This window comes from Tenrec ecaudatus, chromosome 4 (genome assembly GCF_050624435.1).
Source record: "Tenrec ecaudatus isolate mTenEca1 chromosome 4, mTenEca1.hap1, whole genome shotgun sequence".
In the NCBI taxonomy this organism is placed as follows: domain Eukaryota; kingdom Metazoa; phylum Chordata; class Mammalia; order Afrosoricida; family Tenrecidae; genus Tenrec; species Tenrec ecaudatus.
This window is the reverse complement of record NC_134533.1, coordinates 85,711,448-85,736,123: the sequence shown is the minus strand read 5'-3', so window position 1 is coordinate 85,736,123 and position 24,676 is coordinate 85,711,448. Positions and strand designations below refer to the sequence as shown.

Genomic DNA, 24,676 nt, shown 5'->3' with positions numbered 1-24,676 from the left:
ACAGCAAATAAAAAGTTTCAAAGATCTAATTGAAAGCTATTGGTAGTTTGTATTAAGATGATATATGCAAATAAAACAGCCATAAGATTTTATTAGGAAATAAAATTAATGAGACTAGAGAACTGGTTCCCTGGGGGAAAAAAAGGTGTTGCATCGTGTTCTGCTCTGAGCAAGAACAGGATAAAAAGTAACGGAAGGCAGCATTTTAGCCTAGGCATTCAGCGAATTCCCTAAAACCCCACCAAGAAGTCACTTTTATTGCATAGCATTTCTTAACACATAAATTGCCCTAGAAAGAACTGTCTGCTTACTCTGAAATAATTTCTGCTGGAATATAAGTAGGAAAAGCTCCACTGATCTGTTAGCTCCTCTGTCTAAAACTGTGGAACCATTTCCAGGTGGGTTTGCCAAGCTTTGGCTGTCTTCCAGTAAACCCAAGAGAAAAGAAAAACAATGTGGCTTTAAAGTAGAACTCAGTGGGAAACTTTATGACAGGAAGCTAGAATGATTTCCTGCTTTCCCCTCATAAAGAAATGTATCTTATTTTTTTGTAAGTACAAAGTTGTGAAATGGAAGGCAGAGCCTGCCTATTGACATTGTAATGCCAATAGGAACATTCTCTAGGAAGTTCCTTTGACTCCCTGAGTTACCTAATTGCTTTGGAGGTTAGAACCTTTGTGTCTTCACTGAAGAGGAGAAAAGGAGGACATGGTCAAATAAAAACCAGTTAGTGGGAACTGGGGAGAGAGTGAACTCCAAGGGGGCTCAGCCAAGGACCAGTTTTATGACACTAGAGTGTGAGTTACTCTCTGCTGACAAATGTTCACTCTTGTTCCAAATTTTGTTTTATTTTCTTTTGCCTTTTAATAAATACATTAAATAAAAACATGGGGAAGATTAGCTTTTATAATACCAACAATCTATAATTACAACTATTTTAAGTACTCTCCTTTTGAGTTTATGAGCAACCTTCTGGGGGTGGAAGGGGGGGATGTCTTTTCACCCCCTGCATCAAGTTGATTCCAATGCTAGTGGCCCTATGAAGTAGAGATTCCTATTTTTAAATTGAATTTATTAAGATTCGATGACATTCTCTGGGCTACTCAAAGTAATCAAAAATTAGAGCTAGGTGCTTTGATTCCAAGATTTTTTATCATACCACCTTTTTTCAGGCCCTATATTTTCAGATTAGGTGTGGGGTGAGGGTGGGTGTGGCATCAACGTGATGTGGATCACATGCTAGTCAGCCCCATCTGCTCCCAGGTTTTTAATTTAAAATGTGCTGACACAGTAGCTGCAACAATGGGCCCAAATATAGAAAATAAAGTTGTGAGGATGGTGCAGGACCAGGCAGTGTTTCATTCTGTTGCATTTAGGGTTGCTGTGGGTTGAAACCAATTTGGTGACATCTAACAATAACATGGTAATTACAATATGATTATTTAATTTAGACTAAAGATCAGCGAGGGAAAAAAATCCACTCTGTTGACTAAATATTATGTTTCTCACACTTTAGGTGAATTTTAGTGTGCTTTTGGATGATAAATACATTGTTTATTTTTATTATGATGCTGTTACTTAAGAGTTCCCATTAATATTAAAATGTAGTGAATTTCCAAAATAAGCCTCTCTAGGGTCTGGGCATCAGATTAGATAACTATTTGCATAAAAGCACATGGTATACAACCTGCTATCTTATGCATCCTTATCAATGTATTGCTGAATAAACGAATAGATAAGATTTCCCCCCTTCTCCCATCACGGCTAGGCCTTGTCAATGTTGTGGGTTGGGTTGTGGTTAGAGACTGTAGTCAGTTCTGATGCCTAGCAACTCCAAGTGCAACAGAACCAAACACTGCCAGGCCCTGTGCCATTCCAACAATTATTACAACATTGGAGCCCATGTTATAGCCACAGAATCACTTCCTCTCATTGAGGAACTTCCTAATTTCCAATTTAAATGGAAGCACATAGCCATAAGAGAAAAAGCCTAGCAAACATAATTGCATCCACAGTACAGTGAATAAAAACCAGGATGAAATGCCCCCATAAAAATTGGAATTATCCAAAAAAGGGAGGAAAGAAAAGAACAAGTGTTGATGAGGTTATGTGGAACCTCATTCATTGATGGAGCAAATGTAAAACAGTATACACCCTGTGATAAAGAGTTCCGCCGTTTCTCAAAACATTTCACATAGAATTACCCAGAAGCCACCATCTCACTCCGGTGTACCACCAGAAGAAGAGAAGGAATGATCAGAAACAGAAATCCGTGACGTAAGTGTTTGTTGCAACACATTTTACAGCAGACACGGGTGGAAACAACTAGAAATGTCCATCAGCAGGTGCAACGGTAAACAAAATGTGCTCTACACAGTCAATGAACTAGTACTTAAGCATAAGGAGAAATGAAGCCTTGATTCATGTCACAACATGTATGTACCTTGAAAACATGCCAAGTGAAATACCAGCTATGAAAAGAGTGAATACTGAATGGTTTCACTGACAAGAAAAAGGCAATAGACAGAAAACTATGAATAGTGCTGCCCAGGTGGGAGTGGGAGGGGGGAGGACTATGCTTAGGGAGCTGCCAAATAATTTGATAAGGGATAGCAAATAGGTGCACCAATGGAGAGAGGTAATCAATGTCTCTAAATTGTACGTGTCAAAATTAAAAAATATATCAAAGTATAAGTTTTGTTATACGTTCACCACAATAAAAGAAAGCCCATTAAATATAAACAACTGAGCCCTGCATCAGAGGCCATATTTCATCGAGGATAAGGTTACTCATTAACAGGTCCTCACTGAGTTACAGTTAGCTGCCAATACTCCTACCCATAAGTTCTATGGTTCAAACTCATTAGCTGACCTGGGGGGGGGGGGCAACTGAAATTGATTTCTCCAGTAATGATTTTTAGTCTCAGAAACCCTGCACAGAGAGTTCCTCTCGTGGTGGTGACGGGTGGTTTCAAACTACCAATCTTGAGGTTAGTAGCCCCACTTGTAACCGTTATACCATGGAGGATAAAAGGCCTGGCCTTTTCAAAGCTTAGGTAGCTTTTGTCTTTGATTACTCTGAAGTGACCCTTGGCATAATTAGGATGCCTTGGTCTGAGATTTAAGATGAAGATGATGAAGTTGGAGGATTTTGCTGATGAGGGGAATTGCCATCACCATAAAAGACTAGCAGCCCATAAAAAAGCCAAGAACCCTCAGGCTCAGAGCTTATGATCAATAACAAAATCTGCTCTTAAAGAGTTGCTCTTTCCTAGAATACAGATGCTCCATATCGGGACCCCTTCTAGACTACACCCCATCTATCACTTCATTTGTATGTGGTTTTTTTTGAGGGGGAGGGGGGTATAAGAAATCTGTACTCGTAAGTGTGGTATACTTTCCATGATTCTATGAATTATTTCACCAAATTATCAAACTCAAAGGGCAGTAGGCATGAGCAGTTGGAAAAACAAGTGTAATATTTTATGGATTCCCAAGTTTGGGGTTGACATTCTGATAGGGCAGTGGGAAACCAGCAGGACAGAAGGCTGTAATGTAAAATGTTACATTCCCTCCATCAATGGATGAGGTAGTTAGCATTGGCTTGTTTGATATTCTGAAGGATGGTCACCCAACTTGTGAACTTTGCGTTCCTGAAGTTGGAGAAAATGCTGCACTGGAAGGTAGGCTAATTTCAAGTCAAAGGATGGTGTCCTGGGCTAGGATTGGAGTTACACCAATCCCTATCACGCAATTGACAAGGCATGGTTGAATTATCTGCATATCACAGGCTAATGAATCTCCCTCCGGTTCTTAAGTCACGTTCTTCTTCATATAGTCCAGTTTCTCAGGTTATTCGTTGAGCATATGTACTGAATAACTGTGGTGAAAAGATACGATCCTGAAACACACTTTTCCTGATGTCAAGTCATGTTGGATTATTTCCTGGTCCCGTTGGAATGACTGTGTTTGAGTCTATGTATAGGCTCCACATGAGCAAAAAGAGATGTTTTGGAATTCCCACCATGTTATCTACAGTTTGTTGTAATGTCTTTGCTTAGTCAAGAAAGCACAGGTAAACATCTTTCTGGTATTCTCTGTTTCCAGACTGCAGAAGTTGGTAAAAATCTTCAATTTCTTCATTGTCTACCATATGACCCATTACTGAGAATGACAAAGAGGGATTACATCCACATTCATCATCAAAAAGAACAATGCTGCCAATGATAGGATATTATCTATATGGCAACAAAAAGATCAATTGATAGGACTATTATTCAAATGTTTGTACCAACTACTGATGGCAAAGATGAAGGAACTGAAGTTGTTGTGTTTGTTTTTTTACCAACTTCTGTCATTTGAAATTGATCAAACATGATAAAAATGCATTGATAATTTCAAACCTATATTTAGGTAAAGACAGAAAATATTAAATGCAGAATGGGAATATCAATTGGAAAGGTTAAAAAATATGTGTTTTCCTTTACCAGCTAGGAAAATAGCAAAAGTAAAAAATGATCTCATGAATGAAATGAGACATTTCATTCTGATCAGGAAGAATGGTCAACAAGAGATGGCGCATCCCATTTAAGATTATCATGGCTTATGGCTACATTTAAGAATCTTAAAATCACCATGCTTTGTAACCCACTCCTCTAGACTCAGAATACCTAGAAGATAGTCTAACTGAAGTGACGTGTATCGTAGTGGGTTTAGTTTGACAAATGATTTTGATCACGGACCCTATACCATTCGACAATGTCGGAGTCACTATTTTATTTTCCTCATGTCCATTGATCAGTCTGTTGGGAAATCACATTCACTCTTCAAATCCAGAATCGTAAGACTTTTTGCTTCCTCCCCTTTTAGTTAGTAAAAGCTGTTATTTATTTCTTGTGTGATAATGTCTCGAGATTATGAACATCTAATTTATAGATAACTCACACTTAGCCTTTAATGTTATGTAAATTTTCCCTCTTTGAGAAGGGTGGAAACCAATTCCCACTGACAACAAATTCTTTGTCAAAATTACCTTCACTTTGTACAGTTGTTTTTTTGTACTCAAGTAAGCCTACTATGACCTGTGTGTCTATTCATCGCTACCTGCAAATCTTACTGAAAGACACACTTAGCAATGGACCTGGTTTTCAGCCCAGGGACTGCTTGTATTGAAACACGTCAGGTGCAAGACCCAGCATGCATTCATTCTGTCACAAAAACGGTTGATAGGATTCAGTGCTATTTTAATGGAAGCTATCAGAGCAACATTACTAAAATAATCTTATTTGTCTCTCTTATTCTGTAGCCTCTTCTCAATATTTCATATATGTATATATATATATTAAGCTTCATTGCCTAAGAATCTACAGTGGTTTCCTACCTCTTTCTAAGGAAAACTCAAACTCTTTACAAGGTCAAGTCCTATGTGGTCTGTCCCCATGTATATCTCTGACGCACTTTACCCTTAACTTCATCTGCCCTCTTCCCCTTCGCAATGTATTCGACCTTTTGCACTTCGGTTTAAACATCAAGAAGTACCTTATTATAAATCATCGCCCTAGCCATTCCTTCTGCCTCTGAACTCAGCCCCCAATATTCACACAGCTTTAATCCTTCCCACTTTTACTCCCTTGCTCAAATATCTACCCTAACCACCTGTTTAATACGGAGCATCGTACCCCTCTCAATCAGTTGTATTTTTTGTTTACCCAGTTCATATATAATCTTTAATTGTATTATGTATTTCATGTATTCGTTAATATTGCTAACCATATATTGTTGGTCTCTCCACTTGGAATATAAGCTAATGGAAGTATTGGTGTGTGTCTGGTACGCAGAAGAAACCCAATCTCCCAGAACATACTAGGAAATACATCTTTGCTGAAGGGAGGAAAGGAAAGAAATCTCCATGAATTAAATGCCTGCCACTCTATGCATTTGATGCTTCCCCCAAATCTCTGATATTCTTAAATTTTTTGAAATATTATTTCCACTTTATATAAAACTGATATTGAAGATGTAAATTATCTCTGCTCATAGTCACAGAAAATCACACTAAATCCCTACGATTTCTGCAAAGTCTGTACTTTGACAAGATGCTGTAGATGGTAAGGAAGCGCCTATGAACTGCAGACCTCACTCTGAACAGATTTCTAAATGCAGTGAACAATTGCGTGCCCTTGCTCTTTTCAGATAATAAATAAATTTGATAAAATTGTTTGAATTAATGGTGAAAATAACAATAGTTTTAGTTGAGATTCCAGGACTCACTAAGAATTGCTAAATGCCCTACCCAGAATTCCAATTTCTCAATTCTCATTGATGTATAATTTTCCCCCCACTGAGTCAGAAAGATGACATATGTTATCATGAAAATGCAATTTGCTCCTAGAAGCCAAATGAAAATGTTCCCAAAGGCACTCTCAGTGAAACTTCTCAAAACATGTCCTGGAAAAAAAATACAAACCAATGATCATCTTGCCAGAAACCATGCAATGACAAATGTGCGTTATGTTCTTCACAAATATAAATCTGTGATCTGGCCCAAACAATGTCATTGTGGCCAAACACCCCCCTGATATAACCAGACTAAGAAAAATAATGTAACTTCACTGATTTCAGTTTTCGATAAATATAGCTTACTCAAAACAAATGATCACATTTCCCCCCAAAGAACATAAAACATAACACAGTGCTTACCATTACATTATCTAACCCATTTGGAAAATGCTTCATAAAGCACTGGTGATTTAGATAAGTAATATGAAGCAGATAAATGTCCTATCATGGTATCTCTTAAAAATCACATTAGCTGGAGTAAAACATTCGTAGAATATTATGTGCTGCCGTGTACTTAAAAATAATTTAAGACAATATAATATCATTTATTTGGGTCTGTACTTATATAAATAGACAAGAAAGATAAAATAGCTCTGGATTCTCCCTAGAACATGAGGCAATCTAATAAAACCCTCAGCGAATTAGCAGCTGTTCAGTCACTGAGGCTCTGTGTATGCTTCTCTTCCCCCCATTTCAAACCCCTTAGTTATTGAGCACGGCTCCAATCCTGGGTTATTTTATATGGTCCTCACAATAGTCTTGCGATGTAGGCAAGCACGTATTATTACCACCTTCTCTCCTAAAACTTTCACTGGTTTCACACTTGAACTTTCAGCAGTCATTCCCCAGAGATATCACAGCTCTTTCATCATGCATTCTTCCTGTGCTGTGCAGGTCGTTCTCTGCATACCTGACTTTCTCACTCTCTTCATTTTTTCAGTGCCTCTATTTCTTCTGTTTCCCTTCAGTTCAACTACTCTTCATTCTGACCCGACCTCAGTTTCTTTTACTGAAAATGAATAAAGTTATACTTCCTATTGTATAGGAATGCTGTGGATATGAAATGAGGTGATGCTTGTGACATACTTGCACATGGTACATACAAGCACACTTATACCACACAGAATAAGCACTTTAAAAGATGCTATTTTAATGGGATTAACCATTATATTGGTGACACCATGGTCCCAAATCAGTGCTGTGGAGTGATAATCAATAATTCATGTTGAACTAAGGGTATAAAATGCTACAATTGTGCTGTATGGGGGGGGAAAATCCCATTACTCTTATGAGTAAAACCAGGGCTTCCCCATCCTTGTGCCTTTTTCCTATATGTTGGCTTTTTCTCTCATATTTCCTTTAAATAATAAGCATGAGAATTTTATTTAGGCAAGTATATTATGGTGCTTAGAAAATATGCTGGTTATTTGGATCATTAAAATTCAGTAAATAGCTTTGAAAAGAGAAATCCTAAAAAGCAAAATATGTGGCAGAAAATTCATTAGATGTGCAGTGAGCCTTAGGAAAAGTGAGGTAAACATCATCCTCAGGGCAGTCCTGGTATATCCCAAAGGTCAGGAAACTCCCAATTATGCACAGAAGGTATACAGGCGAACCCAGGTGGTGATTACAAAGACGCCGAGTCATACCAAGTCATGGGGGTTGGAAATGTATTTTTCTATGTATATTATCTGCCACTTGTCTGTCAATTGGCATACTATGGTGGCTTGTGTGTTGTGGTTCTGGAAGCCATGTTGGTGGTTTATCAAATACCGACAGGGTATTTTAAAATGAACAGAGCTTCCAGACTAAGAGCAAACTACAACGAAGGAATAGGCTGTCCACCTCAGAGAAAATAGTCACTAAAAACTTTATGGATAGCAACAGAACATTGCCAGGCATTAACAACTTCATGAACAGAAGCAGAACATTCTCAGAGATAGTGCCAGAAGATGAGCCCCTCAAGTTCAAGGCACTCACAATATAATTGAAAAGCGGCTTCCTTCTCAAAGTAGAGTTGACCATAATGAAGTGCAATGACTATAGCCCTTGAGGACCTACAGTTCTACTGACGCATGACTTGGAATGAGAAACAGCTGCAATCATTTATTAATAATTGGATCTTGTAATATATGACATCTGAATCTAGGAAGATTGGAAGTCATCAGAAGGAAAAGGAAGTGCATAAATATTGATATTCTAGGCATTAATAAGCAGAAAAGGACTTATATTGGCCAGTTTGAACCTGACACTCCTGTGGTTCACCATGCAGAGAGGCACAGTTTGTAGGGGGATGGTGTTACATGTGTTGGCTAAAAGAAAATTTGAAGATCTATCTTGAAGTACAATGCTGTTTGTGATAGGATAATATCTTTGTTCTTAAAAGGAAATCCAGATATAACTGTTATTCAAATTTATGAAAACTAGTGATGTGGAAATTAAATCATTGATCAAGTCTGAAATTGAACAAATAAGATGCATTGATAATTATTGGCAATTGTAATACAAAAGTTGGAAACAAAAAGGAAGGAGTAGTTGGAAAATGTGGTCTTGGTGATAGAAACAAAGCTAGAGACAGCATGTTAGAATTTTTCAATTTTTCTCTCAAATACCTTTTTTCAATACCACAAAATGCATAAACTGTCATATGAAATAAACAGAAATCAAACTGACTACATCTGTGGGCACAGACATTGGAGAAGCTCAATATCAGCAACTAGAATCAGGTCAGGGGCTTACTGAAACAGGCTATCAATTGCTCATATGTAAGTACAGGTTGAAGCTTAACAAAACTAAAACAAGTCCATGAGAGCCAAAATACTACCTGCAGTCTCTCCCACTGACTCGGAGAGCATCTGCAGACCAGCTTTGCTGCCTTGGACATTAGCAACAGAAGGCCTGACGAGTTGGGAGCTGAGCCGAAAAACGTCACACATGAAGAAAGTGAAAGGTCATTCAGAAGAAAGAAAAGATAGAAATGGATGTCAGAAGATACTCTGAAACTTAAGTGTAGAACAGCTGAGGCACATGAAAGAAATGATGAAATGGGAGAGCTGAACGGGACATTTCAAAGGACAGCTCTAGAAAAAAGTCAAACATTAGAATGAGATGTGCAGAGGTCTAGAGTTAGAACACAAAACAGGAAGAACATACGCAAGTGTATCTTAAACGGAAATATCTAAAAAAATCAAACCTTGAGTTGCAATATTGAACAATTCTTTGTGCAAAATATTGAATGATGCAGGAAACATCCAAAGAAGATGGAAATAATACAGAGCCACTGTACCAAGAAGTAGCTCATCAACATTCAACCACGTCAAGAGGTAGCATATGAACAAAGAGCAAAGAAGTGTGGAAGTAAAAGTTCTAGCTGCACTGAGGACACTAGCCAAAAGCAGGGTTTCAGGAGATGATCTTGTTGACACCTATTGGAATGTGTCAACAAGCAGGTGATGAACAGGAAGCACGAATTTGTGCCAAGAAATGTGGAAGACAGCTCCTAAACCAACTGACGAGAAGAGAATAGGAGGACGGTTTGTTGTTTTTGTTTTTAACTTTTGTTTCATTGACTCTGAAAGGGCATTTGACTGTGTGGACTGGAACAAACTATGGATAAGCTAGAAAGGAAGGGGAATTTCAGAACAATTCATTGCATCTTTGTTTATTTCTGTATTTTTAGTAACACCAAGCATTCCTGGTGCACAGGCAGGCACTTCATCGGGTGCAGCATCCCCAAATGATTTTAACAAGGAGGGACAGGACAAATGAGGAAGGAGGGGCTATGTCTTACTTCCAGCTTGCATATTAGGGTCTCTGTGAATACAAGGACTTTTACAAACGCACTTGCATCTCATTTATCTAGTCTTAAATGGGATTGATACACAATTCCCTGTCTCTACTGGGGGCTGTATTTGGAAGAAACCTTTGTGGAGGAATGACTACTTGAGAAATTAAAGACCAATTTCCTAAAAAGGATCAGTGAAGAAATTTCTATAAAGCACTGAAAACTCTGCTTTTTATTCTACTGAAATAAAATATAAAAGATCAGTTTAAAACCAAAAGATGATCAGTGGTATTTTGTGCTCATTACTGAATTCCACCGTCATGGTAGAAGAGCCAAGTAAACTTACAATTAGCATAAAGTTCTAGTGTCGTGTTCGGCACAGGCTCAAGGCTCCATTTGACCACATAAGAGGAGCCTGCCAGGCAGGCTAGAGGAGCAAAAAATCATTGCTCAGAAGAAGACATCTGCAAAACAGAGGAGCACGGAAGAGCTAGCTGGTGCGGAAGGACAGAGGAGGGGTGGAAAGGAAGCAAAGTTCTCTTGCCAGTTGTTTTTATCATTGAAAGCCATGCGCTGTGTTTTTCCTCTCTCGTCGGCAATATAACTGGAAGTCATATTTTTCAAAGCTGTTCCCTATAAATGTGCATCTCTGATGATCCTTCCCCTTAGCACTCTGCAGTGTTATTAAATCATTCTTTATGACTTAATTATTAAATAAATCTTTGTAAAGTTTCAAGCTCCCTGTAAAATTTAGTCAGTAAAGAAGAACAAAATTTTTAATATAAATAAAAACTAGAGGCCTGTGTTTCCAGCTCTTTGAAGGGATGACTGAGGGAATCAAAAACAAAAATGTATTATAACCCTTGAAGGACATGAAACTGTCTGAGTCAGATGAGTGAATGGCTGTGAATCACCTCGGTGGCAATGTGACGAACGTCCCCTATTCGATTCTGGCTCTTTGGGCTGGAGGTGTTCCATGCCCATTTGGAAAAGTACCTATAGTTAAAAAAAATTATAGACATGAAAACAAGTTACCAGCCAGTGTCTCTGGGCATCAACTTTTGGAATACATAAACTAGGATTTTAAAAAATGGGTTCAAGAGTTTGAATCAATAAGATGCCTCAGGAGGCGATGTAGACTCGTTTCAGAATGTTGCTACTGCTGCCGGGTGCCATTTAGTCCATTCTGACTTACATTGACTGCACTTTGTCCATGGTGGGCACTGTCATTAATCATGATTTTACTAGGACTCCATAAAGCCTATGCACTATTTGAGTGTGGTACTTGCCCTTTTTGCTTCACCTAAGGAAGCTTAAAATAAATAATAATCAGATTGAGCTCTAGTCTCAATTCTACCAAGTCAACATGTTTTAGTAAACTTCAGTCTACCCGAAATGCTGATGCCTAAGATTTCTGAAATAGCACCTGACATATCATATTAGCTTCTCCTTGCTATACTGGCATACCTAGGGATGAAACAGCTCCCTACTAAGGCAGTTGCCAATCAAACTTACCTAACAGGTTGGAGGTATGTGTCCACACAGAGCTACTTCAGACCTGCGAATTGACTTCAGAAAAAAATGGTCCTTGGGAACTCTATGGCCCTCAGCTCTGCTCCGACACACATGACATCACTGCGAGTTGGAACTGACTTGAAGGCAATTGGTTACTGTTTAACATACTTGTTGTATAAACCTATAAACTCATATCCATTGCCATCAAGTTGATGATGACTCATAGTGACCCTCCAGGACAGGGTAAAATGCCCTGAGTTTCCAGGACTGTAACTGTTTATGGGAATAGAAATCCCCATCTTTCTTCTGCAGAGCGCTTGGTGATCTTGCATCACTGACCTTGTGCATCAGAGCCCAACCTGTCACCACTACCCCCAAAGAACTCCTTATAAGGACGTGTGATTCCTGTTAGGTAATGGTGACAATCTATCAACTCTAGAATAGACTTCCTCTACCCTGGATTTGGGTTCTTATCTTCTGATCTAGGAACAGTGACTTGGAACATCATAGTTAGATGGCCATGGTAAAGAAGAACTTTTGTGGATTGCCTCCCTCTTTCTTTATGCATACCAGATCCAGTGAATTACCCAGAATGGGATTCATCTGTGAGTCCTAAAGTATTTGTCAAATGCCTAACAGGTACCAGGCATCTTTCTAATGAAGCAGGGCACACTCAGAGGCAGAACTAAGTGATGAAGTTGCTTCCTTGATTTTGTGGTTTCTCAGGATATTGACTCTAAAAGTCAAGAGGAGTGGTCTCACTCGAGGTTCATCGGGCTTCCGATAGACAACAGAAAGGTTTGTTGAGACTGACTGGACTCACACAGCAGAACGCAAACAATATATTTTTATTATATTGTTAATATATTAATTTGTAAATTGCTATTCTAACCACATATGCAGTCCATTTATGAGCAAAAGAAGCAGCACAGGAGACTTATAGTCTAATATGGAAGACAGATCGTAAGTATTTAATACCACACATACACTTCCAACTATAGCAAGTGCTATAGAGAAGATATAAAACATATCACACTGCTCACACAACATTTCTGATTCTTTCAAACTAGGAAAGTTATAGAAAATATTGTGTCATGCTAGGAACACTGAGTCTACATTCCCCAAGATCTCAGCTAACTCACCCAGAGACGCAAACCCAGAGAAACAAAGAGAGGAGGAAAGGTAGACAACTGACTAACTGATGGAGCAGTATGCATGATATTTTCAACCACCTTTCACTACCCTGAACTCCAGGCAGATCTAACCACCACATACAAAAAGGAAATAACACAACAGATCTATCGCAGCAATTTGTTTTTTTTTAAATCATTTTACTGGGGCTCATACAACTCCTATCACGCCCCCACACACATCAATTGTGTAAAGCACACTTATGCTTTCGTTGCCCTCATCATTCTCAAAATTCGTTTTCTGCTTGGGTTCCTGGGATCACCTCCTCATTTTCCTTTTTCCCCTCTCTCACCTTCTCGGCTCCCCCCCTTCCTCATGAAACCTTGATTATTATAAATTATTATTTTATCTTATCTTTCAATGCCCGGTGTCTCCCTTCACCCACTTTTCTGTTGCCCATCCCCCAGGGGGGAGGTTATATATAGATTCTTGTGATCAGTTCCCCCTTTCTACCCCTCCTTCCCTCCTGGTATCGCCACGCTCACCACTGGTCTTGAGGGGTTCATCTGTCCTGGATTCTCTGTGTTTCCAGTTCCCATGTGTACTGCTGTACATCCTCTGGAATAACCAGGTTTGCAAGGTAGAATTGGGATCATGATAGTGGTGGGGAGGAAGCATTTAAGAATAAGAGGAAGGTTGTGAGGAGTTTTGTTTTTGCTACACTGAACCCTGAGTGACTCATCTCCTCCCCACTACCCCTCTGCAAGGATGTCCAATTATCTACAGACTTCTGAAGATTTTCCTTCTGTGAAAGATCTGTATCTGTTTCTTCTATGAGAGACATTAGCTCTGCTACTATGTTTTGTCTCTGGTTTTTGTTGTTGTTGGGAGTGATGTGGTCTGTTTATTTTTCCTCGTTCCTTTTGTATGCCTCATGTTTCTTGGAAGCCAGGGGCCCCTTATCTGTATTACTGTTAAGGATTCTTGCAGGCGGCTGCCTGTGACCTACTATAAGGATGGGTCAGACTGCTGTGTAGGCAGCGTTCCCCAAAGGCTTAGTGACCAGCAGTGGTGAGATGTTTCAGCTACTGCAATGGGGGATGGGGCCTCAGTGAGTGCCCTCAGGCTGCTTAGACCTCATCTGTCAGAGCACCCTTAGCAGCCCTTTTATGTTTAATAAAATTTTTAATTAATAAATAATTTAAAAATTGGGGGAATAAAAAGAAAAAATACGGAGAGAGGGAGAAAGAAGGAGAGAGAAAAAGAGGAGAGAAAATAAGTGATAATAGTGAAAGTGTAAAAAGAAAAAAGAGATAGAAGGGAAACCTATAGAAAAGGGGCAGAAGAGAAGAAATCGAAATAATGAAAAAGGGGAAAGAAAGAAGAGAGAAAACAAAACACCAAAAGTAAAAGGAAAAAAGAGAAAAGCCAGCACAAGATAAAATACATATATATATATATATATATATATATATATATATATATATATATATATATATATATATATATATATATATATATATATATATATATAAATCCCCACCCCTTCTTTTCCCTCCAAGTTCTAGTGATGCCTAATAGAAGGCGGAGGTGGGGGGTGGGAATGCTCTTCAGATCAGGAAGCCCTCCCAGGTCCCTGCAGGCATGTAGAGTTGAGCCTGTGGGCAGAGGCTACACAGGCGGGAACAGCCCCACATGGACAGCCTCCTGTACCAGGTGTAAAAGGCTGGGTCCGCCTGCCTCCTTCCTGTGCTGGCTGGAATGGGCTGGGGCAGGCTTAGAAGCTGGCGCTGGGGACCCCCCAGGGCACCACAGTGGTGAGAGCTGGCTGGAGTGCACAGGTGGCTCCTGCAGGGACCGCAAAGCCGCATCTTGGGCTACCTAACAGGCCGGGCACATATCCCTTGAGCCGCCAGTGCTGTGAGTGTCGCAGGCTCCTCTGCGACATGGTCCAAGCTGGATTGGACAGAGGGCAATCGAAACAGTGGGCAATGGCGCCTGCCCTCACCCTGAGAGGGACATGCTACAGCGGGCTGGCTTGGCGCCTGGAGCTGCTGGCCCCTGGAAACCCCGCAGTGCTCCAGGCTGGGCAGAGCAGCTCCTGTGGGAGCGCAAAACCCTGTCACTCATGCTCCCAACAGGCAGGAGCGCCCACTGTCACACCCCGCGCTGTCAGCACTGCCGTGGCAGGCAGGTTTAGTGCTCCGGATCCCGGGCACAGGGCTCCGTGGTGACACAGGCAACCTGAGGACGTGGCTCGGTAGCTGAGGGAAGCAACCCAGAATAAGGATGCAATGATAGAGGAGATTAAATCCACAATAGAGGGGATGAAGTCCACAATGGGGGAGAGGGATAAAGTCCACCCACAAAAGGGAACTGCAGGAGCAAACAGAGGAGGTAGCAGAAGCCACACACAAGGTCACAGAATTTACGATTAGGCTTCAGGAGGGATGAGCTCAGGCAGCAGGCTCACCGACGGGAAGTACGCAGCACAGCAGCCAGGCAAACTGGGTGCCAGTGGAGAGCTCCCTGGCAGCAATGGGGGTGGATGATCCCCCGTGGAGGTCGCCAAAGCAGCCAAGGTAGTTTGCAGATCAGTTACCCAGGCCCTAGGTGAATGGAGGGAGGGACACGGGTCCAAGGGGAGCTTCTCTCATATGGAGGCCCCACAAGCGGGCAGCTGCTGTAGGGGGTCCTGCCACTGCTGCGCATGTCTCGGTAGAGCAGGCAAGTGATTCCAGATGCAGGGTCCTAGTCTGGGGATGGAGTGAAGCTAGTCGCTGCCGAGGTGGCGGCAGCCTAATGACCCGAGATGTCCCAAGAACTGGATCCTGGATCACTGAGGAGGCCCCAGCTCAGGACAAATTCGTAGGGTGCTGTGTCAGGGGATATTACACTTGCCAGACTCCTTCTGTTTGGCTACCTGGACACCAAACCCGCCTTGTTTGAAAGAGCTCTCAGAGTATGCGGGTCCCCTGCTCCGCCATCTTCCCAGAAGTCTATGTCAGTGTTTTCTACCTTAAATTGGATGGGCTGGCAGCATGTGAAGAGGCATACAGTTCTATTCGTTTTCTTGGCAGAACCTTCTTTGCTTCCGAAAGGAAACAGGCATTATGGTGCTTAAAGAGCTGATTCTCAGATTGGCTTAGGGTTACCACAATCCTGTCCTGGGACCGCTCTCCTCTCTCTCCCACTGCCTGAATACACACACTTACACAAGGGGTTGAAAATGTTAACATCGACTTCAGGAATATTAATTCTGAAAGACCAATACCTTGAGAAGAATGGGAATGCCAGAGCACTTCATTGTGTCCATGTGGAACTTGTACATGAATGAAGAGGCAGTTGCATGACCAGAACAAGGTACACTGTATGGTTCAAAATAAAGGTGGGGGTAAGGGTTGTTTCTTCTCACTAGACTTATTCAACCTGCACTGAGGGCAAATAATCAAAGAAGCTGGATTACATGAAGAAAATGTGACAACAGAATTAGAGGAAGGCTTATTAATAACCTGCAATAAGCAGATGACACAACCTTGCTTGTTGAAGAAGGAAGAATTTGAAGCACTTTCAGCCTGCAGTGTGGAATAAACTCAATGTGAAGAAGACCAGCGTCCTCACAACTGGACCAATAGGAAACATCCTGATAAAGAAAACCTCGACGTTATCAAGGGTTTTGTCTTACTTGGATCCACAAGAAAGCAGCGGTCAGGAGATCAAAAGATGTGTTATACGGCGTACAGCTGCTGCACAAGACCTTTTTAGAGTATTGAAAGCAAGGCTGTTACCTTGTGCACATGACCTATGCCATGTTGCTTTTAATTACCTCACATGCATGCGAAGGGTGGATATCGAATGAGGAAGATCAAAGAAGAATTGATGTGTTTGAGTTGTGATGCTGGTGAAGACTATTGAAGTACCACGACAAAAGGACAGACAGACCTGTCTTGGAAGAGGTCAGGCCAGAGCGCTCCTTGGAGGCAAGGATGTCAAGACTTCATCTTGCATACTTGGTTGTCAGGAGAAACCAGTTCCTGGAGAAGAATACCATGCTTGGGAAAGTAGAGGGGAAGTGAAAATAAAAGAGAAAGGCCCTTGACAAGATGGATTGACAAGGTGGCAGCAACAACGGGCTCGAGCATAGAAACGTCAGTGAGGATGGCACAGGTCCCGAGAGGTGGTATGGGACTGTCTCAGCACTGTCTCAACGGACTTAACAGCAGCAGCACAATACCCACAAAGCAAGCATGAGCACCAACTCTTTCTGAGCTCCCACACTGTAGCCACGATATCAACAAGCCATGCCTTGTGCCTTGAATGCCAGAGAAGCATATTTGCGGGGTCAGAGAATGAATGGGGGTAATACAATTTGGGTAGCTTGCTCTCCTTTAAAGCAAACCAAAAGAAACATTATTGTGTCTGCTATACGTATCAAATTAAACTGAAAATAATATCAGAGAAAACTATTCCAGAGAAAACTGGTGCCATTCATCAAGCAAGAAATGAGATAGAAGTGAAGAGTGCACAGCTATTTAAATAGATAATATCAGAAAACAGGGTGTGATTTTTCTAATGTATGGCTTATCTGTTTTGCTCCTGAGAACTACAATGGTCTTCATCTTCTGAAGAGGAAGCAAATTCTAATGTATTCCTTAGGAGGGTGTTTTACTGACATGTCCAGAATTTCTAAAATATGATCATATATACATATTTGACGGATTCTTTATGAACCTTGGCATAGCATTCCAGTGCATCACCACAGAGCTGTGAATGTGACAAGCAAACAAAGACCAGCAAAGGACAAAATGCCCAATACTTCTCAGAAGAACTTGAGAAAGATATTTTGAAAGAAGAGCTACGTATTGAGATATTTATAAACTAATGCACACTAGAACCAGTAAGTAATGGGAATTTTAGGTCAAAATATGGTTTATTGCAGAACTCTGAGACTTATTAGAAACATGTATAATAGTAACAATAAGCAATGGGAAGATACCGCCCCTTGTTCAAAAGAAATGGATTTAATAGAACAGAGGGAGATGATTTATATCCATATGAATCTGATGTTTACAGTTTTGCAGAAGCTCTTTAGGTAAGAGTAAAATGAAGAAAAGGGAAATGATACTTTTCTAGAGAAACTTTTGTGAACCAACCAATTACCCAGCTTCCTTTTGCAACTGATACCCTTCCTCCTGTCTGATCTATCTGTGTGTTCCCTGACAGATCCTTTGCCACTGCCATCCCTTAAGGTTGGTGTTAACTCAGACTTTTAGGTTCTGTTCTCATCTACATTTATGTAGTTTCTATTCAAGTGCATATATTTCCACATATCTAATAGCCACCTGTTTACAGACAATTCCAAAAGCTCTTACTATTACCTGTCTTGACAACACTTAAGCTTCGGTTTGTACCTGCACCTGAATTATCTCACCATGTCACAAATACTTCAAGCACAATACATCTAAAGTAGAAGTAGATATTACTCCTTCTCTTCCCTTCTGTTAGTTAATAGCATTCTTATCTATTTGATTATGAGCCTCTTCCATCTCACTACTTCACAGTTTTCTTGGACCCTAGTTCTGAACTGCCTTTCCGGGACTATATTCTCCAGTGAGTACAGGGACTTGGTATATACTCCTCATGCTAGCTTCCCTCCTGTGATAACCTCCTAACTGATTCCTCTGGCATCTGTCTTCACCTGGGACTCGACCTCCTGCCCTGGCCTTGAGGCAAGACAGTTCATAGAAAGCTTTAGGTAGAGTTAGGGTGGTTAAGTTTGGGAGTTACAGAAAACGTTCGTAGACGGGGTAGGAAATCGGTCTGTTTATCTGTAAGGTAGTGCTGCCAAACAAGGACCTTGGCCTGGCCCAAAACAAACAAACAAAACCTCCTAAAGTTCATTTCCATCAAGTTGATTTTGATGCATGGCGATGCTACAGCATGGGGTTGCTATTGCCTCCCCGCCCCGCCCTGCCCCCCACCCCACTACCCCCAGGTTTCCCAGACTATAACACTTTACTTGAGCAAAAAATCCCTCTTCTTTCTCCCTCAGAGCTCCTGGTGGTTTCAGAATTTGCAGTTAGCAGCCTGATGCATAAACACTACAATAGACATGTTTCTTCAAAGCAAGCTCCCTTTGTTTCAGCCCAATTTCACTGACTAAAAATCTCCTGCATCTTGGCTCTTGAACTGTATTTGTGGTATTTGTGCAGACTCTCCAAATTATTGTGATACGCGCTCATTTTTGGAAACTCTATCATGTTGTCCAATTATAAGATTCGGTGATTATAATACTCTAATCAGAGTCCAATTTGCTGTGCCAAGAAAACAGCTACAGAAGTACTTTGTGCAATGGAAGCATCATTAAAGTGGGCATAAAATCATGAGTGGTGTATGATAAATATAACATACTTATTTGAGCGTTTAAAGTAGGGGAAGTTGCAAAAATCATCCTATCACATTAGATTCACTACCCCCAAAATATATCCAAGTATGTCTAAATGATCTACTTTCACTTCACACATGATGTTAATGATGGCCTAGAAAGAGTTCAAGAACACATATGATATAAAATATAGGGGTAAATGCTACTTTCGCAGCCATTTAGAAATTACAGGAATAATGACATTTCAATAAGAGAAATTAAGAATGCGAAGCACAATGAGAAAAGTAAAATCAAATCCACTAGGGTACTAAATACAGAAGCAAAACATGCACACACACAATTTTCAGTTGAATCTCTTTTTGTTAACGGGAAGACTCCTGACTTCAGAGACAATATGGCATGCTTGTTATGCCAGTAATTACTTTACTGCGGCTCTTCGGAGCACATGAACTAGCCATGTAAGAAAAGAGGCCCTGGAGAAGACCGTAAACCCTCCCACTGCTGGCAGTTGAATTCCAACTTTTAGTGCCCCCTATGGAGAGTTTCTGAAGTTATAAATCATTTCAGGCACAGACAGCCCCATCTTGCTCCTGAAGAGGGAATGGTGGATGTGAACTACCAACTTTGCAGTTTGCACTCCAGCATCATCGGCGTTCTGTTACTAGCTAATGGATGCTGTGCCATGCTGCATTATAAACAATGTACTATAAAAGAGTAAGAATGAGTATGATTAATTCTTCCTGTTGTAAGACCATCGCAAAAAGGGGGCACATTTGTAAATATTACCCTCAGCCCTAAAGGGTTAGATCAGTGGTTCTCCACCTTCCTCATGCCGTGACCCGTTACCACAGTTCCTCATGTGGTGGTGAGCCCCAACCATAACATTATTTTTGTTGCTACTTCATCACTGTAATTTTGCTATGGTTATGAATTGAGCGACCCCTGTAAAAGGGGTCCCAAAGGGGTTGTGACCCACAGGTTGAGAACCACTATGTTAAAGGCTGACTCCCAATATATATCTGAGCTGATTCCTACAAGTATAAAAATGCAAATGTACTCTTTAGCAATAGGATATGATTCCTCAAAATGAATTAAATTATTTAAAATTATTGTTTCTTTTGTCAGGGCATTCCAAACATATACAAATGTATATGTATACATTAAAAGACCTTCATTTCCATACTGAGTGCACAGATTTTTAGACTAGGGATACACAGTTGCCTAGAACCAAGCATGCAAGCTGTGCCCAGGATCCCATGCTAAGTCACAGGCCTTTAATCCATAAATAATTTAATCCTATGGAACTAATAATGCAATAACACATCTAAGAACACACAAACAAAAGCTCCCAGGGCAGAAAGAAAGGGAAGAAAAAGCATGCTGCTTCCATTTTTACAAATAGATGTCCTGGGCTAGTTTGAGATAACCACACCTTCCTCTACACTTAGTTTTGTAGCCTCTCCTGCTTCCCAGTGGCCTCTTGAAATTCAAAGCCACTGCTATAACAACTTTGATCATGATATATGGGAAATGAATAGGAAAATTGAATTTATATCTCAATAATTCTTTGGATTACTGCATCTAACAAAGTAATAATAATAGGAATGTAAGCAGTGTAGATGTGGCTGCAGATAGTGCAGAGCTTATCAGCGGTATGATGGTTATCGAGGTCCCTGACTCCTTCGACTTTTCTCGTCTACACCCAGCCTTTGTTTTCTGTTCCTAATGTAACCTTTTAAGCCAAAATAACTGCTAGAGCTTCAGCCACCTTGATGAGATTCTAGGCAGTGGCAGGGAAAGGCAGAGGAGAAGGAGGAGGTGCTACTTCATAACTGTAATTTAGGGGTCTGTGCTGACATCGCATTGGTTAACATCCAGTCATCTGGCACACTTGACTACAGAGCCATCCGGTCTTGAAGTGTCACCTTTTACGAACACAAATCACATTGAAGATCTGTTCTTGACAATGAGACAAAACTGGATATTTGTAGATACTCAGCCGTCTTTGCTGATTCTCTTAAATATCCAGTGCTCTACTAGATTTCTCACCTCCTTTCCTCCTTATTCAATAAAGATGGCTAATTCTATTTTAGTAAGAATGTTCCTTCAAGGACAGGCACTCTCAATTTTTGCTGCACATTCGAATTATTTATAAAGGCTTTCAAAAATCCTATGGCCAAGTTACATCCCAGGAATGTAATGAAATCAGAAACTGTTTCCATACACCCCAGGCCACAGTAATGGTAATAATACCTCTAGGTCATTGTCGTGTCTAGCCAAGGGTGAAAACCACTGGCTAAAGACAGTTTAAAAGAAGCCAGGTAACTTAAATGTATCTTCATGTGTTAATTTTCCTTTTGCTACATGCTCAAGTGACTTATAAACTGAAAGCCCCGAGTAGAGACTAATTGGAGGAGTGGAGGCATTTCCCTGGCTGACACAGTGTTTCATCCTGCAGTCACTTTTCCTATAAAACCACCTGATCGCTTTCCCGCTCCCCAAATCATATCTTATCTTCTATCACATCTGAGACAGGAGAGTCTCTGAACCTTCCACCTTTTCTTTATAGTAGATCCAGGCCAGCATGCTTGAGCACCCTCTCAAATTGCCCATAAGGACTCAAAGACCCTGTAAAAGAACCAGTCAAAGGGCATCGCTCTGAGTGCCCAGTCACTACATACATTTGTACCAAACAAAACACGCCTTAAAGTGTTTTGTTTTTTCAGTCTGTGAGTGGTTGTAAACAAGTTTTCTCGGTCATATACATGTCTTAGTCTCATTGGGGTAACTTAAAACACACACACACACACACACACACACAATCCTTCAATCAAACCCATGACTTCCAAGGAAACGTGCTAGGTCAGTGTAATTCAAAGGAGAAAGGTCAGCACATTTGAGTACATTTCTTGATGTGTACAGGATAATCATAGGGGCTCATTATGAAAACATGTTAAGAGAATTGAAAACTGCAATGCTGAAAAAGGGCATTATGCCAAGATCTTTTCCCCCATTCTAACAACGCACTTGCTCAATCTTCTTGGGTAGCTATGGTCGTCTGTGATAATTTCATTGGAAAGCACATTTTACAGCCCTGATCTTGCTGCTTCAGACTTTGCTTTGTTCTGAAACTCAACAACAACAAAAACTAATAAGAAAACTTGAGGGCTTTGAGGATGGCACCACGATTGTTTTGACCTGCTGGAAAGTATAGAGCACAGGATTCTTCGGGGGAGGGTTCAAGAGATGGAAGCGTTGCCTTCCAAAGTGCATAGACCTAGATGGAGACAGTGTTGCGAACTGATGTCTACCCATGTTAATATTCTTGTTTAATAAAGGCTTCTATGATTTTGAGGCAATACCCTTTAACTACCACTCCTATTTTCCCTGAATAATTCACCATCATTTCATAGTTCCATTCTACTCCAACCCATCATCGAACCACACAGCAGTGACCGACCCACACAGTCTTCTCTGCATCCAGTTTTACCTTTGTTTCATCCAAATAACCAGGAATCAATGAAAGGGGTAATTTTAAAAAAACAAAAGACATACAAATCTGTTAATGTAATTTCTCTAGTCAGCATAAATTTCAAGAACTTTCAATGATTTAAAGTTATACATTACACCTCTTATCTAGGACTCCTTGCCTGGCAAGGTTCATTCCTGCCTGCCCTCCAGTCCAGTCTGGCTCCTCTCATCACACTGTTGCGCTGGCTTCTTTTCCTATGTGTTTCCAATATCCATAGACCCTTTCACAGTTAGCCTCTCTTTCCCATACTTGCTGAATCCTCAAACTCAATCAAACCAGTATCTTTATTGTATCCAGGCCTGTTTAAGGAGGTCTTCCTCTGCCCAATACTGCATCAGGACTCGCATTATGCTTCTTCAAGATCCTAACATCGTCTGAAGCAATTATATAAAGCCTCTCCCCTCCAGTTATTTTTTTTAAGAAAACATAAAACATCTCCATCATTTTGTTTTTGAACCCTAGGCCAGCTCCTGTCACATGTGTGTAACAAATATAAATATTTAGCAATGAAAGTGTAGCATGGGATACTGAGAATAGAAAGCGAGATGGGAGACAGCCTATAAAGGTCATGCACAGTTGCTTGAAACTTAGTCCATGGGATCCAAGTGAACCTCTCTTCTTTCTTTTCCAATATGTGTCTGTGTGTCTGCAGGTTGTGACTTGATCCCCGTACAATATCTTCGCTGGGGTGATCCGGAGCCCATTGCTGCCGTGGTGTTTGCCTGCCTGGGTCTGCTGGCTACCCTGTTCGTCACCGCTGTCTTCATCATTTACCGTGATACACCAGTGGTAAAATCCTCCAGCAGGGAGCTCTGCTACATTATCCTGGCTGGCATCTGCCTGGGTTACCTCTGTACCTTCTGCCTCATTGCCAAGCCCAAGCAGATTTATTGCTATCTTCAGAGAATTGGCATTGGTCTCTCCCCAGCCATGAGCTACTCCGCCCTTGTAACCAAGACCAACCGTATTGCGAGGATCCTGGCTGGCAGCAAGAAAAAGATCTGCACCAAAAAGCCCCGATTCATGAGTGCCTGCGCCCAACTCGTGATTGCGTTCATCCTCATATGCATCCAGTTAGGCATCATTGTGGCGCTCTTTATCATGGAGCCCCCTGACATAATGCACGACTACCCAAGCATTCGGGAAGTCTACCTGATTTGCAACACCACCAACCTCGGAGTGGTCACTCCTCTTGGATACAACGGATTGTTGATTTTAAGCTGCACTTTCTATGCTTTCAAGACCAGAAACGTCCCGGCTAACTTCAACGAGGCCAAGTACATCGCCTTCACGATGTACACCACTTGCATCATCTGGCTGGCCTTCGTGCCAATCTACTTCGGCAGCAACTACAAAATCATCACCATGTGTTTTTCCGTCAGTCTAAGTGCCACGGTGGCTCTGGGCTGCATGTTTGTGCCGAAGGTATACATCATCCTGGCCAAACCAGAGAGGAACGTGCGCAGCGCCTTCACCACCTCCACCGTGGTGCGCATGCACGTGGGCGACGGCAAGTCCTCCTCGGCGGCCAGCAGGTCCAGCAGCCTGGTCAACCTCTGGAAGAGGAGGGGCTCCTCTGGGGAAACCCTAAGGTAAACACCCATCGTGTGGGCTTTGGCGCCTCCAAGGGAAGCAGGGCCTTCACTGCCGGTCTTAAAAGGGAGATGATTCAGTTAATAAAACTCTGGGAGGCAAGGTGCCAGGGGACAGCTCTCACCTCCTCATTCAGTCTTATCTGTGGGATCAGCGGGATGTGGGCCCAAGTGTAAAGGGCAAGCATGGAAGAATGCAAATGTAGGTCTTTGATAAATGCAAGTTACAGAGAACACGAGATCAGGATAATGTGACACCTGTGGAGCCCTGGTGATGTGGTAGTTTTGAGTTGGGCTGTGATCTGACAGGTCAGCAGTTCAAAGCCACCAGAGCTCTGTGGGAGAAAGACAGGGCTTTTGATGTCCATGGTCAGGTTGGTCTTAGAAACTCACAAGGC

At 41.3% G+C, this 24,676-nt stretch overlaps 1 protein-coding gene across 3 annotated transcripts in view; it reads left to right on the top strand.

Annotated features, from left to right (window-relative positions):
• Positions 1–24,676, top strand: part of GRM5 (glutamate metabotropic receptor 5) — a 489,044-nt gene that overhangs the window by 398,579 nt on the left and 65,789 nt on the right. For all 3 annotated transcript variants that reach the window (XM_075548701.1, XM_075548700.1, XM_075548699.1), the window contains exon 7: positions 23,339–24,278. In XM_075548701.1, the coding sequence (XP_075404816.1) occupies positions 23,339–24,278 (940 nt within the window). The remainder of the gene's footprint in view (positions 1–23,338; positions 24,279–24,676) is intronic.